At 44.3% G+C, this 20,016-nt stretch overlaps 1 protein-coding gene across 3 annotated transcripts; it reads left to right on the forward strand.

Annotated features, from left to right (window-relative positions):
- The first annotated feature begins 2,922 nt into the window (after positions 1-2,922).
- On the forward strand, positions 2,923-10,580 carry LOC117898475 (synaptic functional regulator FMR1). Of its 3 annotated transcripts, none has more exons than XM_034807908.1 (11): positions 2,923-3,097; positions 3,857-4,232; positions 5,097-5,146; positions 6,369-6,692; positions 6,755-6,920; positions 6,982-7,049; positions 7,113-7,422; positions 7,495-7,626; positions 7,689-8,181; positions 8,273-8,344; positions 8,409-10,580. In XM_034807908.1, exons 2-11 carry the CDS (start codon positions 4,182-4,184, stop codon positions 8,849-8,851), a joined length of 2,109 nt encoding a protein of 702 aa, XP_034663799.1. In that variant the 5' UTR covers positions 2,923-3,097; positions 3,857-4,181; the 3' UTR covers positions 8,852-10,580. The 3 variants fall into 3 exon arrangements, with proteins under 3 accessions (XP_034663799.1, XP_034663798.1, XP_034663800.1); XM_034807907.1 differs by having other exon boundaries at positions 2,924-3,097; positions 8,270-8,344; XM_034807909.1 differs by having other exon boundaries at positions 2,926-3,097; positions 7,113-7,413; positions 8,270-8,344.
- Positions 10,581-20,016: the final 9,436 nt, after the last annotated feature.

Raw genomic sequence — 20,016 nt, forward strand, 5'->3', positions numbered from 1 at the left:
TTACTGAAAAGCGATGCGAGCATCGGGGCACTGCACACACACACACTGGCACACACCCACTCTCCCACACACACTGACACACACACCCATGCGACATAGTCATGTGCACTCACACACCCAACAGGCGAGCGAATTGAATTGAGTTATGGCAAACGATATACTACTCGTACGAGTATACTCAGGTTGGTGTGCTCTTTCTTTTTGGGTTTTCGGTTTTCCGTTTTCCGCTCTCGCCCGAAAAAATTGACAATAAAATGGAGCAGATTTTTACGGGTTGCCCGAGAACGACAACTAACCCACACCGAAGCAACAGCAGACAGCAGGCAACAGTAACAGCAGCGGCGATGCAATAGCTAAATCAGCCGAAGCGACGGCGAGACGAGGCGACGACACAAAATTGCAGTCCCCGAACCGAAGCTGGCGTCAAGCTTCGCAGTCAACGACGGAGGCAGCGTCGCGGTTTAGAAGCTGATTAATTGATAAGCAGGTAGAAAATGCTTTAGGGCTTAGGGTCTAGGCGGGATTTCGACTAGGGGATACCGTTGCTAAGATTTCGCTTGAATGCTGCAGGTAGAAAGCCATGCGTAAGCCTGTAATATATTTTGCATACGGTGTGGTACGTGGTTCGGTGATTCGTTTGTTTATTTCTGCAAAGTTGTTTGCTACTTTTCTTGCTTGTCGGGTGCGTGAGGGTGTGAATAATTAAAAAATCCTGAAGCCAACATTTGCGTAATTTTTAAACACTTTACTAACGGTAAAATAATGTTTTATTTTACGGGACATTTTAACAGCTAAAGTCATTCGCGTCTTTCAACAACTGTAAAATGTAGCCGAACATAAATGAGAGCTGACTGACAGCTGAGAGCGTAGAAATGGCACACGTCGCACGCTCTCCCCCACCCACACAGACACACCTGCAGAGCAGATGTAAAGCAGAGAGAGAGAGAAAGAGGGAGCAAAGCGCAGCACAGGAAATGACGTTGGCGTTTTATCACACAAATGTCAAGATCAAGCAAATCATTTTGACACACTTTTGAGCATAAATTTTAATTGAATTGGAATTGGAATTAGAATTAATATTAATTAAGTGCCCAATTGTTGCACCCATATGCATTTTGTGAGAGAGAAAGCGAAAGAGAGAGTGTGCAGGGGAGAACCGCACCGAGTTGAGAGACAAATGCTAATTGACAGACAAATTCTTGTTGAAAGCAATTGCAGTGCCGTGTGCGAGCAAGTGAGAGGGCAGAGCCACAGCTGCTGTCGTCGCTAATGTTGCTGTCTTTTGTTGACCATTCGACGTCAACGTCATTAGAGTGTGCAGTTAATGTGCCAAAAGGCAGAACAAAAGTCAATGTCAAACGGCAGCTGCAGAAGGAGGCAGGCAGATAGAGAGAAAGAGAGTGAGAGGAGAGTGCGACAGACGGATTAGTGGGTGTGTGTGGATTTCTAAGGGCAAGTGAGAGGGAAAATCTGAATGCATTTCCGCAACAAATCGCCTCTTGACAGTAATTACTGTCAGCGCGAATGGCAATTTATGACTATCAGAAACACAGATCTTGATACCCTGGAGGGCCACTGCAAAACATGGCTGATGGGCTTTTAAGGTCGGCAAAACAGCAGCTAAAATAATTGACTTTAGTGTAATAATAATAATAATCTACCTGCCAACTTCTATCTGTGGATAATTCCGTTTCTCTTCTCTTCAATTACCGATTAAACAGGACCACACGAGCATCAGAGCTGAACGATCCACGTCAAGGCTGGCCAAAGCTGATGGTTTTACTTTCCAAACAAAAATGATTTTACAAACTTCTGATAACTTTTTGAGGAGAATAAAAATGCACATTTGATTGACATCCCCATATGCCAGCTGTGTTTGTTCATAGGAAGCCAGTAGCAGATATCTATCTAGCAGGTCCTTAGAGATTTAATGGTTCCAATATGGTTTAAGGCCATGAAAATGTTGCACTTTGATGTATGGGTAGAGTCACCAAACAAATAGCGAAATTGCATGTTTTCGAGCGCAGGTCTTTCGTTTTGTGTGTTTCTTGCGACCCGATCCCAAATATTCAGCGCACCACCCCCTAGAACACAGATATAATGGGGTTATAAATAGACAGCACACCACTGCACCTTTTACTAGCGTACTTTTATCAGGCATTCACCATCAGCCGAGTGTGTGAATGCATTTTATGAATAGCGAAAATACACACAAACAACACACAACAAGCGCGTTGACTAACGGCCCGGCAACGTCACGCGATTGGATTGGGCGTGGGGTGGGCGCCCATGAATGAACCCCACCACCCCACTCCCAGCCCATGTGACAAATTGTGCAAATGATTGACCTCAAAAGTCGTTACAATTACATTAAGCGGCAAAGGGCCAACGAGAATGTGTCTGTAAGAGGTCCGGCTCTGGGTTTGTTGAACAAGTGTCAATCGGTGGCGCCAAATGGCAATTTCTGCAAATTAAAATCGAATTGAAATCAATTGAAGTGCGCAGAACGGAGAACATGTGATTTCATGTGATCGCCAGTGGGCGAACAATTCAATTAAGATGTTAAATATGGGCAGCAGAGTGAGCAACTATTGTTAAAGTCAATCAAAACAAGATCACCGGCAGACGGAAGGACCAACAAGATCAGGAATTTAATAATCAATACGATCTTAAAGGCGAGGCACTACTTAGGTGTCCAGTATCAGCATGGTCGTCAATAGAACATTTCCTTGCTTCCCTCATTGTCCTTCGCTTTATTTAAAAACCCGCTTTGATTTCAAAATCCAACCGATGTATCGACTGATTTCTTTAAGGTATCGATATATTTGTGCGATAAGTTATATCCGGTTTTGACCTTTTTTTGAGTTTACTGTCACACTGACAGTGTGCATTTTGTGTGGTATTTTTACAAAATTTCGTTTTTGGTCACATGCAAACGCTGCGAAAGAGGTGTAAAGCAAAAACGAAGAGAACGCAGCGCAGCCGAAAAAAAATTTGAAGCAGCACTGCACGCGTTATATTTCTATTTTCAAAAGTTTGTAGCTACATTGAAAGTGATTTGCAAGTCGAAATCAAAGGATACAAGTGCCGGGCAGCCGTAAGTTAACAAATCTTTACAGCATTTGTCGTATTGCAGGCGCTTTTGGCATTTCGAAAATTGAGCAAGAACCGAAAAGCGAAAAAATTTTGCACAGCGGTAGGCGACGGCGGCGGCAGAAGTAGAAGCAGAAGCAGCGGCTGCGGCGAATATGAATGTGTGTAGGCAAAAGGGAGCGGGAGCAGTTGAAAGATGAAAAACGGCTACGCAACGAAGTGATAAAATAGTAAAATAGAATTTACACCGCCATCCCAGGGTATCAGTTCCAGTTTTGGAGTGGAATTGTGTGTAAATTTGATATGTAAAATCGGCATGTGCCGTGGAGGGGTGTGTGCGGTGCGTTCTCGTGTGTTTGTGTGAGTGTGTGTGGAATTCTTATTGGAAAAGCGTGCTCATCAGTGTGAACGAACGAGCGAGCGAAACATTTCGGCGGCGGCTGCTGCTCTGCCGCGGTGGTGGTGTGTGTGTGTGAGAGGGAGAGCGCGCCGCACACGCTTTTTTAAGGTGGTGTGGAAGACACACAAAAGAAAGACAAAGAGGAAGAGGAAGCACTCCGCCGCCGCGCTGCCGGCAAAAGCGTGCTGTTCTGCCGACGTCGCTGCATTTTGTTTAGCCCAAAATAACTTCAAAAACTTTTTGATTGCCAATGCGCCACTGCTCTCTATCATGCGGCATTTGTCAATATGTGTTTACAATCAAAATATCCATCAAATTCTGTTTTAATTGTTGCGCTCCTCTGCTAATTGTATTCGATTTCAGGAACCTCCGCAAAAGCAAGCGAAAAGACTGATTACAAAGTAGTTGAAGCATCCAGCAGAAGGAATTGTTAAAAGGAGAGGAGAGGATAAAATTCAAGAATTTATTCATCTGCAACCGAGAACTGTCACTGACACCGTCACGAACCCCCGTCACCCCGAAAGGCAACCACAACAAGAAGAAGCGGGAAACGGGAACACAGCAAACTGCATTCGGCTAGAACAAGCCGTGCGTGAGAGTGCTGGAGGAGGAGCAGTCGGGAAGGACATCAGAATAAGTGGATAAGCCCAAGCACTGCTTCACTAGTGGTACCATCAGGAGCAGCAGCATGGAAGATCTATTGGTGGAAGTTCGGCTCGAAAATGGCGCCTACTACAAGGTGAGCCCCTCGCCCCAGTGGGTGGGCGGGATAGTGTCTGTTCCCCGTGTGGAGAGGGAGTTTCGGACGCCCTGCCCCATGGCGGCGACCGCCTCAGTTTCTAATTTAGTGATTTTTAGCTTTATTTCTATAAATAGCCTGCAACATTTGTTGAGTGGAGTCTCTCGACATCATCGCCGCCTCACCACGCACACCAGTGCACAGCGACGCAGACGCCGCTGCTTGCCGCGCAGCGTGGGGGTGTTAGCGTTAGCAGCGCTGTTTACTGCGCTGCCCCGTTTGACGCGAGTTGGTCATACTCGAATTTGATGGATTTCCCCCTTTCTATAGCAAGAGAAGTGCGATTGATTTTAGTTTGAGTTTGCAAATTTAATTTTCGAAACTTTGCAACTCTACGCCAATTAAATTTTGCGGCCTTCTGCCTTTGGCTCCGTTGATTCGTAAACAAACAAATTTGATACTTTGCGTGATGGGAGGCAGAACTCCATTGATGATCGATGATCCAGCAGATTCGAGATAATATAAAAGATCTTCGTCAGCAAAGCTCATGCATGGAGCTCTGGCAATTTACGAGCTAAACTTCCAGATATAGAGGGGCACTTGGTGGCTGCCTTATCCGCATCTGCATTTTGCGTTCTTATATTTTGAATACCTTTGGGCGGTACCTTCATAAAAATATCATTTATATTTATATAGCTAAATGAAAAATAACATAGGCATAGGCCACATTAATGACACACATTTTTCTCTATGTTTTTCCTCGTGCGCTGCCCGTCCTGTGTCGTCGACGCTGTTGTTTTTCCTTCATTCCCGGCTACGTCAATGCAACAACAACACCTGCAAATGCAAACGCAACAAAAACAGGGCCATGTGACAGCTGTGGCCGATGATGGCATCTTTGTGGATGTGGATGGGTAAGTTAATGTCAAAAAACAACTCCAACTGAGTGCGAATGCTTGAGCGAAATTTTATAAAATGTATTTTCCAACTAATTTGCAACAATTAAAACAATCAGAGCAACAACAGGAACAACAACGACACTGAGGGTCGCCTTTTTGGCATCGAAATTAGAAATTAGAGATGTCGCCGACCACGCATCATTTGCGCGTATGCTGCTCTGCCCTGCTCCTGGTTTTGACCATTCCCTGCAGTCTGGCAAATGTTTAATTTGTCGCAATTTGTTAAACGCCGCTGCAGGCTCCTTGGCGGCGACAAACTGCTGACTGACGACAGATACAGACAGACAGACAGACTGTCCAAGGCGATCCACACGATTGTCCACCACTGTCCGCCCCACTCTGACAGCTTTTCAAAGGCAATAACTGTGTAGTGTGTGCAGAAGGCGGGAGGAAAGCGGCGTACGGCAGGCCAGGCCGTCTCTGCCAGAACTGTCAAGTGCGAGCGACAAATGCCACTAAGCAGCGTCGCTGCTGCCGCTATTTTAAACTATTTTTAACCGCGGAAAGAAACGATTTATATATATTTATTTATTTTCAATCTGATTATGAGGCTTCCTTGATGCAGTTTGTGACGCTAGAGCAGTTAGGAAAAGGAGGTAAGGGGGGATTAGCAACGCAGAAAGATCTCTGGTTAAAAGATACTTTCGAGGGAAATTCCTTGCAGAAAGTGTATACAAATATCGTTATGCATGGCATATTTTTCCTTGTGCTTTCTCACTTCTTTAAGCACTGCATTTCTTGTGACATTTTTGGAACGAAAGTTGTTCGGTTTTTTGGGTTTCATTTCGTTGTTGTCCTCCACCTTCCATCGGCGCAGCTTCAGCTGAGCGGCAGCTGGATCTAAATTTAGTTGCACCACTATCCTGTCCGTTGTCTGTGTGGCATTTCCGATCTGAGATCTGTGTCTCGTGGCGGGTCTAGGGATACGCACTGCCGACCACCCCCACAGTGGTTCTTGTTCTCACAGTTGGTGCTGCTGCTGCTGCTGTTGCTGTTTGCTCTCGCTTGGCCCTCTGCCAAGGCAGCTGCTGATGCTGCGTGGTTGCCTGCTGCCGATGGCAAACACCTGTCTGCAGATTCTTTTTCATAATTTGGGAAATGCAATTTATATAAATGAGATTTCTTTTGGCCTCCACCAACCAACCAACCAACCAACCGATTGTTGAACCGATTTCAGCGTGACCGAAGTGAGGAAGTATCCGTTTGTGAGCGTACGCCTGCCGCCAGAGGAGACCGTTGAGGTGGCGGCGCCCACCTTTGAGGAGGGCATGGAGGTGGAGGTGTTTACGCGCACAAATGAGCGCGAGACCTGCGGCTGGTGGGTGGCCATCATCAAAATGCTCAAAGCGGACATCTGTGCAGTGGCCTACATTGGTTTCGAGACGCCCTACACCGAGATCTGTGAACTGGGACGACTGCGCGCCAAAAACTCAAATCCCCCAATCACAGCCAAGTCGTTCTACCAATTCACGCTGCCCGTGCCCGAAGAGTTGCGCGAAGAGTGAGTTAACATCGCAGTCATGTCAAAGCAAATATATTAAACTATAAGTGTTCCATTTTCAGAGCCCAGAAGGATGGCATACACAAGGAGTTTCAGCGCACAATCGATGCTGGCGTCTGCAACTACAACCGCGACCTAACCGCCCTGATTGTACTTTCAAAATGGGAGCACACTCAGAAGCGCGCCAGCATGCTCAAGGATATGCATTTTCGTAATCTCTCACAGAAGGTGAGCTTCAACACACATTCTCTTCTCTTTGAACTTCTGCTAATTGTTTGTTCTCCTTCAGGTTATGCTCTTGAAAAGGACTGAAGAAGCTGCACGTCAGCTCGAAACGACTAAACTGATGAGCCGTGGGTAAGTTTTGCCTTGCAAGCACACATTTGACTCTGTTTTCTCACACTGATAAATGTTTTGCAGAAATTATGTTGAGGAATTCCGAGTGCGCGACGATCTCATGGGCCTGGCCATTGGTTCGCATGGCTCGAATATACAGGCGGCACGCACGCTGGTCGGCGTCACCAATATCGAGCTGGAGGAGAAGTCCTGCACATTTAAGATCAGTGGCGAGACCGAGGAGTCAGTGCAGCGGGCACGCGCCATGCTCGAGTATGCCGAGGAGTTCTTTCAGGTGCCCAGGGAGCTGGTGGGCAAGGTAATCGGCAAGAATGGTCGCATCATACAGGAGATTGTGGACAAGAGCGGCGTGTTTCGAATCAAGGTGAGTGCTGTGAGTATTGTACGCTAGCATAGAGCCCCAGGCCTAATCTGTCCCTCCCGCCCTTCGTCGATCCACACACAGATCGCTGGCGATGACGAACAGGATCAGAACATCCCACGTGCGCCGGCGCATGTACCCTTTGTGTTCATTGGCACCGTGGAGAGCATTGCGAATGCCAAAGTGCTGCTGGAGTATCATCTGTCGCATCTGAAGGTGAGTGTCTCGCATGACTGTGACTGTGGCTGTTTGATATTCACTCAAAATTATGCTGCCAGGAAGTGGAACAGCTGCGCCAGGAGAAAATGGAAATCGATCAGCAGCTGCGAGCCATACAGGAATCCTCCATGGGCTCCACAACAAGCTTCCCCGTCTCAAGGCGCTCCGAGCGCGGCTACAGCAGCGATATTGAGTCGGTGCGCTCGATGCGCGGCGGTGGTGGCGGCCAGCGCGGTCGAGGACGTGGACGCGGTGGCGGCGGTCCGGGTGGCAATGGCGGCCTCAACCAGCGTTATCACAACAATCGACGCGACGAGGACGACTACAACTCCCGCGGTGACCATCAGCGCGACCAGCGAGGCTACAACAACGATCGTGGTGGCAGCGCCGGTGAGGGCACTGGCAATTATCGTGGCGCCGGCAACAACCGTCGCGGCGGTGGCATCAACCGCCGGCCGCCACGCAACGAGCAGCAGAATGGCAGAGACTATCAGCACCACAATCACACCGAGGAGGTGCGAGAGACGCGCGAAGTGAGCAGCGTGGAGCGGGGTAGGTTCAATGAAACAATTAACCAATTAGTTGGTTCAAATTTAATGTTTATTTTGTAACAAATCATCTTCTTCCATTTTGTTCGCAGCAGACAGCAACTCGTCGTATGAGGGCAGCTCGAGGAGGCGCAGAAAGCAGAAGAGCAACAATGGTCCCAGCAACAGTAAGTAAAGCTCGATGCTAATCCTTCCCATGATGTAATCTCTTGGATACTTTCGATCTGACAGCAAACGGTGCGGTGGCCAACAACAGCGTCAAACCACAGCAGCAGCAGCAGCAGGCGCAACAGCTGCCACAGCAGACTCCGGCGCAGCCGGGCAAGGCGTCGCTGAATGCCGCCGGGGAAAACAGCAAACAGAGCAGCATTGGCAATGCGAACACGGCCAGCGGTACGAGCAAGCCCAAGGATCCATCGCGTAATAGCGACAAACAGCAGGCGGGCACACAGCCGCAGCAGCAGGTGCCGCAGCAGCAACCATCGCAGCCCCAGGCAGCGCAGCAGTTGCAGCAGCAGCAGCAAATAGCGCCACTGCAGCAGCAGTCCAAACCTCGCCGCAACAACAAAAACCGCAGCAACAATCACACGGATCAGCAGGTCGGCCCACAGCAGCAGCAACAGCAGCTGACGGAGAACATCAAGAAGGAAGGTCTGGTCAATGGCACGTCCTAGGCGGAGAAATGGAAAATCACGAACAACACACAAATGGCACATCGTTCGCGTAACCGAAACGATGCTGAAAGCGCAGCGGGGCAGAGGAATAAATATTCATGTTTATATCGTTAAAGTCGTCGCCGCCTTCTCATTACCGAACAACCGCAACAACAACAGACACTGAAACAACAACAAAAAGAACAAGAACAATCACAAAAACAACATCCATTAGGCAAACAAGATCCGCTACTAACATGTTCGAGAAGAGAAACTAAATGAGTAACTAAAAAAGGAAATCATAAATTAAATATACATGAGATATGTAATAATTGTAACAGCATATACTAACACACACACATAAACACCCACACATACATACAAACCCCACACACACACAGTTCGAATTATACACAAAAGAATTACTAAATAAAATTCATGGCTAGGCTTATAATTTAAATTGAAAGTTTTTACTTTCAACAATCAAAAATGAAAAATGAATTATATTTATGTACGAAAATATTCAACAAATTCAAAAGCAATTGTAATCATGCGAAACGAATTGAATCGAATCGAGACAAAAGGCAAATTTAATCATGTAACTAAAACTTAAACTCTAATCCAGGCAATTAGCGTAGTTTTTGCAAAAGGAAAAACAAATCCATTGAAAGCCGGCGGAGATTGTGCTTCTAAAGCGCCCCACTCACGTCTGCTTGAAAAGTCTCTAGTTGTATGCATATTGTAATTGTTAAGAAGGAGAACAATATAATTGCAATTTTCTGTTTTCAGTTAAATTATTATGTTAAGTTCATTCTGTTTTTTGTGTATAATTCGTGCGATCAAACCACTAAATCGCCCAGATGTTTTTTTCATTTTTTTTTAAACATAATTTCTTTGTATTATTATTGTTTAGTTTACAAGTGTAAATTGCTATTGCTAACCAGCGAACGAACCACCCTCCAAGCAAAGAAGCGAATTTGGAGGCGAGTGCTTGCAAGAAAAGTGTTTTGAATTGTGCTTTTGCAGCGTTTTATTGTTTCCTTTTGTGCGTTACAACATAGAAAAATCCTCTCTTATTTGTATAATGTTGTATTTATTCACTATTATTAACATACACACATACACACACTCACGAATATACATACACTCATGCACGCGCTCGCTCGCTCATGCAAAAGAACATTTTGAGAGATAATGCATTGAATTTTGATTTTGTTTTATGAATATACATACTTATAATTTAGTTGCCAAACCTACAACGCGTATACTAACTTAGTCCTCTATTGAATACTCTTAAATTATTTAAACACCAAGCAACCACAACCACAAAAACAGCGCCGAACATTAAACACAATCTACATGAAGTGGCAAAACATACGAAATAGGAGCCACCAAAATAATTTAAATTGGTTGAAGCAAAAACAGCAAGCAACCAGCAAAAATAAATGTAAAGCAAAACACAGAAAACATAAACATAAACTAGAATGCAAACCCATCTAAGAAGAAAAAGCAAAAAACAACCGGAAAATATAAGCAGAAGCAGAAACGAAACAGAAGAATGGAATTGTTCCATTTATTTGAGGAACAGTGTCAATAATATGTAAGAAAATCAAAAAAACAAAACATTTTAACATTCATCTGAAGAAGGAGATAATGGTTAACATAACGGTACAGATAAAGATAAAGCTAATGCTAAATAAAAAGTAATGTTGTGTAATTCAGATTAAATACGAGTAAAAAACAAACAAAAACTGCATAAAAACATAAACACAAAAAAACATAATAATATAAATTTAATGAGAAAAAAAAATGTGCGATTTAAAATTATTATTTATATGAGGATGAACTTATAAAGAATAGAAATATAGCAAGTAAATTTTATTAAATTAAAATTTATATATACATAAAACCAACAACAACAAAACATCAAACAAAACCCATGCGAATTTTTATGAGTTTTTTTATGTGTCTGGCTACAGTTCTTTTTATTATGTTGGAGTTTTTCCAACGAGGTCCTATATGAAAACACTTTTAGATGAACAAACAAATGGCTAAGGTCAAATAGGACCACTTTGGAACATTCTAATGGGGGTGCACTGAATTTGGGTTATCTTTTGAAGTGCTTTGTTGGATTTTCCATTTGTGCAATTTTATTCATTAGTTTCTCTACAGCTTCAGGAGGTGTTAGTTATGTTATAAATGCGTGACGACTTTTTGCTACTTGGATGATAACATGGCTGTATGTTTCTCCAAGCAGCACCTTGGACCTTGCTGCAAATCTCCGCTGCGTGAATCAACCAAAAAAGGAAACAAATATCTAAATACTTGATATATATATTGCCGCTTCCGTGCGTGTTCTTTCGTGTCCGTGTAATCCGTTCCGCTGCCATCTCTTATGCCGCATGACTTCCACACATTGTTGAATTCGCCGCAAAAATCTCCATGCCATGCAGCAGTTGGGTGATGCACTTATTTAAATCCGACGAATCCGTTGGTTTCCTTGCTTATGCTGCTTAACGTTGTAATGGCTTGTCGCGGCGGCAGTGAAGATAGTGGCTGTGAATGGTCAAAGGCAATATTTTGGCTACACAACCAGCTAACCACACTGCCAAAGCGCATAGCCAATTGAATTTGCTGGTTTTGATTTTGAATTTCGTTCATTTTGGGATGGTTGTTGGGTGGATTGATTGGATTCGTGGTACAACTGAGCATTCAAACTGAACGTGGGAAAGGGTATATAAAAAACATTTACATGAAACACTGATAAACACCGAAAATCTCTTTCTTTCCTCTCACCCGCTTCGGTGCGTTGCGAAGCTTTTCGGCACGCCATCTTTTGGCTGGTGTTGGGTAGCTTGTGGTGCACGGGCGGGACGGATTGGTTGTTGGGTTGGTTGGCTGTCGTTTTGGGGGATTTCCCTCTATGCTGCTTTTTATGCTACGTTGCGTGTTCTTTCGATTTTCGCCGAAAGCTCTTGCTGCGTTCGCTGTAAAATATGCAATATTAGCTTTTAGTTATCGAGCCGTTCAAATGGAGATTATGTTTGGTATACTATAGGGAGGGATTAGTTTAAACTAATTCCCAGCCATGCTCAATAAAACATACAATTTAGATTGTCCCTATTTATATATATTTTAGGTTCAATGCCACATGCCAAGACCTGCTTAAAAGTGAGGTTATTATGTTAATTATGGCTAGCAGCTCCAATTAGAGTTGGAGTATTCAAGGTCATCGAAAGCTCGACTAAGAGTCGTAGTTCAAGCTGTTCGGAGATGAAGGCTATAGTATGAATATGGAGCTATCTCTATAGATGATCTTCAGTTGGTTGCTCGCTAAATGGAAAGTCCCCTGGGGTAAAATAAAACCACAAAGTATAAACGAGAATATATATTCATAATAAAAAAGTTCTTCATGGAAGACAATTAGTTTTTGTATTTAATTTCATTTATTTATTGCATTAAATCTCTTACAAATAAATGTGTAAATCTTACAGTAGCTTATTTAAGTTCTAGGTAAAAATAATTTAAGTAAATCAGTTTTGAGAAATTGTTTCACACTATCACAAAAATTGCATATAATTTGATTTAGTTATTCGCATTTGTCTTGCATTCGGGAAGATTGTACGTTCTGGAATGTCGTACCAGATAGTGCATTTACAAGCTTCAGAATGTTTCAGTGCAAATGCACTCCTGACACGCAACCCAAAACATTTAAAGGATGCTTTGCTATGTTCAGTTAATCGTTTATCGTTGATCGGTGTATCGTTTAATCGATTTGTTTGAGCCCGTCGCGGTCGCGACATCGCGTACAGAGAGCCGTGCGGCAGCGTTTCGGGCAGTCAGTGGATTTTCCTGCAGCTGTTACTGGATTTGGCAGAACAACACAAAAGAAAGGGAAACAAACGAGGGACGTACCAAACAGAAAACATCAACCAAAGAGGAATCTTTCATAACTAAACCAAAACTCAGAACTCATGCAGAATAAAGCTGAACATGTTGGGGGGGAGTAACGAGAAACGAGAAGGTGCAATGAACCAGCAGCGATTTCTGTGCGATCAGCTCCACCCGAAAATGTAAGCCATGTCAGACCTCTCGAATATGAGTGATAAGCAATCGCAGGTGCCAAGGTGCGGAGCCGATAATGGCAGCTGGGGTTTATGATTGTCTTGGTATTGGTGTGGAAAGTGGGTCGATGCGGATCGCTGATTGGCGATCGGTGATCGGTTATACAAGTCATTTGTATGTCACAAAATGTCGTTTGTTCTGGCATCAGTTTGCCCACTAAGCATGTTCGGGCCCCATCAGTCACCGGTAAAATCCATGCGGAAATTAACAAAGTAAAATCATGAAATGTGCTCCCCACATCGAACCTCGCACCGTACCGTACCGCTTGCCTGCCCAGAAGATAAGATAGGAAAGACGATTATAAACTGAAACGCAGCAGAGTGCAGACAACGCCTAAACGAGGGGGGAACTAAGGGGAAACTCTCAGTCTGTGTGTGGGGGACTCCTACTGCCCATCCAAACAGTGCCAAATGTTATTTGGAGCAAAGATTCGTTTTGTATTCTGCCAAAACGCAGCCAGCCTTCGATCTCGACTTGCATGGCTGCATTTGACTCTGACTCGGGGTGTGGCAAAATAAAATCCAAAACGAGGCCAAACATTCAGCAGACATTGGGCGCAAATTAACGAAAAATAAATAAAAAGTAGACAGCGAAATCACAAAAAAAGAAACGCAACCGAAAAGCTAACAAAGAAAATCAGCAAATTAGAGAATAAAATCCATATTGCTTGGACGGGAAAAGTAACAGAAAAACACTGTTGAAACCATGTTTGCTTGCAACACGCTGCTGCTGCTACTGTTGCTGCGTATGCGTGATGCGTCATCTGTGGCGCGAGTGGGATTAAATGTACGACAGAGACAGCCAATAAAAAAAAGTTTCCGCTTATAAAAATTCATAATACTATGTGTAAACCATTTAGTTTTTAATCGCGTGCGAGAGTCTCTCTCTCTCTCTGTGTGTTGGTGTTTGTGTGTTCTAATTTCGAAAGAACAAGAGCTCGGTCAATTAAATAAATTATTGTTCATTACTGTCGCTGTGTGTGTGGGTGTGTGCCTGTGTGCTGTGCGCTTTGGTGTATTGATAAATGAAAAGCTAGCTCATGAGCTTAAAAAGCGTTAACTGAATAAAGCAACGAAATGCGGTTCCATGTGCTTGTTTTGGTTTGGGTTTTGTTTCCATGTGCGTTAAATGGGCTACATGCTCGACCTGGCCCACGAGTGCCACCGAACAATTTCTAAACTGCCCCGAAAACATTCCTGCTCCACCCCTACTCCTATTCCTATTCCTCTTCCCAACGCTTCTTCTTTCCCTCTTTATGGCGCACTTAGTGGTTCAGTTATAATTTCATTAGGCAAATGCTGAGCATTTTTCATTAGCACTTTATGAATCCAACCCGTGTGCCTGCCCCCCCTCCCTCTGTATGTGTGTTGGCCAACACGTTTACGTTTCCACTATCTGGGTCATCAAAGCTGCCTGCCTGCCTGCCTGCCCGCCTGCGACTGCCAACAAAGTTTTCGGAGAAGTGTTGTCGTCACCGGAAGTGGCCCATAGCGCTACTTAAATAAATTACACTTTGACTTGGCCAAAAAAAATAGATTTGGCAATTGCAAATGCGAAATGCAAAACAAGCGACAGACACTAGAACAATTTTGGGAAAGAGAAACAGAAGTTGGGATGCCCCTTTTTGTGTTGTAACAGCGAAGAAGCAAGGTTCCACACACACTCAATGAAAAGTATTCATTAGAGAGAACGTGTTTCCCCCTTTTTTCAAACAATTTGGTGGGTCGCATGATCAGCGCGAGCGAGTCACCAACACGCACACGCTGACTCTGGCACTTATTATCTGCTAAACAGACACACACACACACAACCAGTGAAATATACAATATATATATACTTATATGTATATATCTGTAGCTATAGAAGCTAACGAACGCGCGCGCACACGCAATAGTCTGAGGAACGCGCAAAAATACAGCGAAGAAAATCATATCGCATGGAGAACGCTGCGTATACGTAATGCCAAAAAGGCGGAATGTTTGCCATTCCGTGCGCTATCTGCAGACAGAGGGAAAACAACAACTAGCAGACATGAAGACAGACAGACAGAGCAACCCTTGTGTCTGTCTGTCTGACCGGCAAAATATTTCATTTCACACAATTTTATGAATGATTTTTCGACTACTTCAAGTGAGCGCATGAAGCGCTTAGCAACAGCCAACAGCCGTGATTACGTGCTCGTGATTAGCTGGAAAAAAGGAATTTCATGTATTCTAGCGCCATTTACGTGCCTTTGCGGCATTTATAAATAAAAACAATTGACGCAGCAAACTAATGACGACTGATGCCAGCAGCATAAGGCGGTATATGTTTTTGTTTCTTTTGGTTTTATGTGGAATTTTGTCTAAAATTAAAGACAACAACAAAACTGACTCATGCGCCAAAGGCGTGATAGCTAATGAGCGAAAGATCAACTGGGGATTTGCGTTGGAGAACAAAAAGAGAATGTTTTATCCGATAGATAGAGAGTGGAACAACCAATGAAAAGCAAAAGGGAAATTAAGCTGAATAAAACTCCGCCCTGACACACATAAATCTTTAATGTTTCTGTCTAACTTTCACCACCCCTCTTGCAGTTTAAAGAACTTTTGTTTGGCCAAGAACAACAAAAAGTGACTTCGACTAGGACTCATCGACAAAACCTCATATCAAAGAGTGTCTGTGGGTGTGTTTGTCTGTGTCTGTGAAGATTTGTTGGCAGGCTCAGAGGTTGACCCAAATCGGTAAAGGCCTCAAGCAAAAGTCTATCCGTGTCGTGTCGGTTCTTGCCTTCTCGGTGATGTAATAAGTGGCAAAGCAAAGTGACACACAAGTGCGCAATGCATTCACGGCTAGGGTAGTTGGGGGGGAGGGAAGCGATTGGGTCAGAGGTGGGCAATAGATGAGTTATGCAGTTGGCCATAAATTTTGTCATTTGAGTGCATTTTGGCCATATTTATAGAGCACTTCTCGACTTTGCAAACTAATAAATGTCAGTTCTCTCCCTCTATATATATAGACCACATATAGATATAGATGGATGGTTGGGGCTGCTCTTCTGCCTTCCACTTTGCATGGCAACATTTCACTTTTCATTTTACCCTGCAGCACATACCCTCCGCCCATCCAACCCGCCTTTTCATCCCTTGCAAATGTGCATTGCCATATTGGCTCAGAGCCAAAAAATAATCTTTATTTTTGGCTCCTTGGCTAAGCTCGCGAACTGCATGCCTGTGCGATAGATACTTTTAGTCGTACACTCTTGGGCCATGCCAAAGCTATCTAGGTTGGATATACTATATGCACAAACACACACAAAGCGCATAACTGCACCGACTTCAAAATCAATAGCCCGGCAGCGGCAGCGGCAGCGGCTGCGGCCCATCCAGCTGTAATTATTGAAGGTGCCAAAAACACATTTCAAACTAATCAAACAGCACCCGAGGATGGGTAAGCGAATGAGCTTGAAGCTGTGCATGGAAATGTCAATGGGTGGTGGTGGTGGTGGGTATTCCCCAAACCACCCACTGAGAAACTAGGTCATAACACTGACCCACTTCCTTCTTTACATAACTGTTTTGCTGGCTGTGAAGGACGAGGGGGAGTCGCACTGCAGCGGGTCGAGATTGACCTCCATTTGGAATGATTTTTGCAGTGGCTGCTGCAACGGAATCTCCGCACATATGACCTTGCGGCCCGGGCTGAAGGTCGCCACAAAACAGCCGCAAATATCAAAAGACATTCTAAAGAGCGAGCGTTTATGTACCTATATTTAAATACTTTGAAACTTTCGAATCGAAACACGTGATTCATACAACAAAAAGAGACAAAAGCAAAAGCTAGAGGAATGCCAGACAGGCTTATCAGCCATAAACTCGTCTCGTACATTTTAGAGATTATTTCAGCATCCTCCAAATAAAATGCTGACTAACCTGCGTACGTACGTTTATGTATACATAATTTGTACATATGCAGCTTGTATTTAGCTAACGATCCATCACTAAATGACGCCGGCAATGATGTCATAACGATATCTGCTCATGACAGTCGAGTAATTGCTTTAGGCTAAAAATGTTTTGGGATTCTGTCTGGTCTGGCTGCTGCTGCTGATATCAGTTAAAGTTCAAATTCCAAATGCAAATTTGTAGCAGCGAACTGACAAGATGTTGCTGAATATGTACATATATAAAATATATGCTCAAGTTTTGCGTATACCGAATATAATTTAAACAAAAAGAGCAGACCACAAAGTCCAACGGCATAGCTAACAAAATTTGATATGCTAAATATATTTTGCTTTTTGTTTGGAAAAACTTTTCTAGGGAGAAGACAACTTTTGGACTCTGTGTATTCTGTGCGGAGATTTCTCTTGCATATATCAAAGTTGTTGTTGGCTTTTGGCTAACATTTTTCTATAGCTTTTCTAGCTTGAAGTTGAAGGCCTTAAACTGGTTTTTGGCGACGCGCGAAATGTAGTTCCAACAAATCAATCAGCGGCTATTGGCGATTGTCGTGAATTATTAAATATTTGTGAGATACTCATTATTTAGGGCATTAGCTGAATCATTGAAATACATTTTCCTTTGGCTATGACTATGTCTGCTCTGTTGGATGTTTCCGTTTGCTTTGCTCTGCTGCTGTTTTCTGTGTCAAATGCATTTTTTCAGTCATACATCCCCCCCCCGCGCACTACTCGTATAAATATACCTACACACATGTCAAAGTGAGTGTTTTTGCCTCTACTAAAAATCGACCTCATGGCAGAGGCATTGCAGTCATTTCATCACCCACATGGACACACAGACACCCACACGCCTGCAGTTTTCCCACAGAGTCTCGGTGTGTGTTTGTGGGGCCTTATATAAAAGTCCGTTCTGTTCGTTATTTTTACACGAAAATATTGCAATTGGCTGTTAGCTCGCTCTCTCTACACATGTTTGAATTGTATCTAGCTATGTGTTATATGTATATTGTATCTCTGTTTTTGTTTGTATTGCAAAAAAAAACCGTGCAAGGTCAAGTGATTACGTGGCTGTGTGTGTGTGGTTTGTTTTTGTTGCTTTGAATCTCTCAAATTGCAAGTGCATGTCTCTGTCTCTCTCTGTCTTTCCTGCTATAATTGTTATTTTATAGCTTGTTGTAGATTTTTTTTCGAGTGTTTGCCTTTCATGTTATGCCGCCGCCTGTCAAAGCTGTGCTTTAATTGAGCCAAGACTCTGTTTCACTTGGGAAATTAAATCCCCAGTTTTCGTGTGCAATTAACTTCAGGTGTACCCCATTGTCTCTCATCGCTCTCGCTGCCTCTGTACCGCTGTGACCCTGTCTCTGTGCAACCCTTTCTCTGTCACCCCATTGCCTGACATTGTTTGACCAAAATGTTGCTGCATCTTATATAAAAATCTACGTAATACGCAAACGAGTGAATGTGCCAGCAAAAAAAGAGAAGACTTGCCAGAAATTTGGGTTACAAGCGAGTGCAGAAAAACTAAATTTAAAACATTCAGCAACACCGCACGAGAGTGCAGCGTACGAAAGAGATGGAAGGCCGCACAGTGGCCGTTGATTGTTTTAAACAAATTGCCAGGCCAGACGCCCGAGTGTGGGCTATTTATGAGTGTGTGTATCTGTATCTATGGCTGATGAGTGTGTGTGGGTCCCCCGTAATATTGTTCACATTGCATTGGCATTGTTTCGTGCTGTGGCAATTACAGGGTGTCTCTCTAACAACTTTGTGTGTGTGTTGCAGCTGTTGTTGTTTCTGTTGCCATTGCAATTGCATAATGCCCAGGGAAGTACTACAACAAATTATAATGCAATTGCAGAGCAGATGTGCCTTGCCGTGCCGTGCCTTGCCCTGGCGTGCCGTAGCTCTCCCAACTGAACTGAACTGAACTGAACTGAAATGATGTTACGTATACGAAAACCGAAAATGTTGCTGTTGGTTTATGCAATCCCATGCAATCGCAAAACCAAGGGAAACAAACACACAAAGAAAAACACTTGCGGGGAAAACTCAAAAGAAAACTATGGAGTGGGGTGTGGGGGGAGAAACAAACAGCTGTGGAGGAGCTCCAAATCCGTGCTCAAATCCGCCAAATCAGCTAACGAAATCCACAACTGACTCTCGGATGCGCCTGTGTCTGTCCTCCGACCGTCGACACCTGCCGCTGGACACCTGCCTCAGTGTTGGCCGCCGCCTCCTGCCCGTGTGTGGCCGACTCGATGGGGAAATGAACACTGACGCTGGCCGGGAGCAGGCCAGCAGCCGACAGCGGCCGCAGCCAGCGGCAGGCCCCACAACGTTAGCGGCAGCGGCAGCGGCAGCGTCGACTGCAGCAACGACGACTGCAGCGTTATTTTTTGGCTTTTCGTTGCAAAAGGAAAACTGTTACAATTTTAGGCCGATTTTCTTTTTAGCCGAACGATGCGCTGCAACGCGACGCGAACCGACGACAATGCTTTCCTTTGCTTTGCTTTCCGTTTTGATGGCCACCACGCGGACGTGAATGAAAGAAACTTGCAGCGCTTTTTGAGACGGTGTGCGGTGAGTGTGTGTGTGTGGAGAGGGTTTCTAGTGTGTGTGTGTGTGTGTGTGTGGCAGACCAAAGACGCTCTAAGGTGAAATATACTAAATGCAGGGCGGAATGTATTTCTGTACGGTCTGCTCTCGCTGCAACGCCGCTGCAAATGCAGCAGCAGCAGAACCAGCTGCCACAACAGCAACACACACACACACAGAGAGACAGAACACATGGACACGCACACGCACACACTTGTCGGCAAACTTTTCATTTCGTTTCGCGTTTCGAAAAAACTAAAAAGTCAAACTACTTGGTCTAATGCTGAAGCTCAACTGTCAGCTGCTTCGATTCCGTTCAAAAGCTAACACTCGGCACTCAATCCCCACATGAAGCGACGCGACACGGAAAGATACAGAGAGCGGGAGCGTGAGAGCAAGAGCGAGCGCGTGCTTTTGTGGTAAAGCTTTTTACATGCACTCAGTTGCTGTCTCTCTTTTTATCTATCGCTCTCTCGCACAAGCTCCAAAGTGTGCCGTGACTGCATCTCCCTCACACCCTCAC

This window comes from Drosophila subobscura, chromosome O (genome assembly GCF_008121235.1).
Source record: "Drosophila subobscura isolate 14011-0131.10 chromosome O, UCBerk_Dsub_1.0, whole genome shotgun sequence".
Classification (NCBI taxonomy): Eukaryota; Metazoa; Arthropoda; class Insecta; order Diptera; family Drosophilidae; genus Drosophila; species Drosophila subobscura.

Bases quoted from the DNA above. Each gene is read 5' to 3' on its own strand.
- LOC117898475 (XM_034807907.1), top strand. From the start codon at position 4,182: ATGGAAGATCTATTGGTGGAAGTTCGGCTCGAAAATGGCGCCTACTAC. The intron at 8,182-8,269 runs GTAGGTTCAATG...TTTTGTTCGCAG, and splicing joins AGTGAGCAGCGTGGAGCGGG to CAGACAGCAACTCGTCGTAT. The intron at 8,345-8,408 runs GTAAGTAAAGCT...TCGATCTGACAG, and splicing joins CAACAATGGTCCCAGCAACA to CAAACGGTGCGGTGGCCAAC.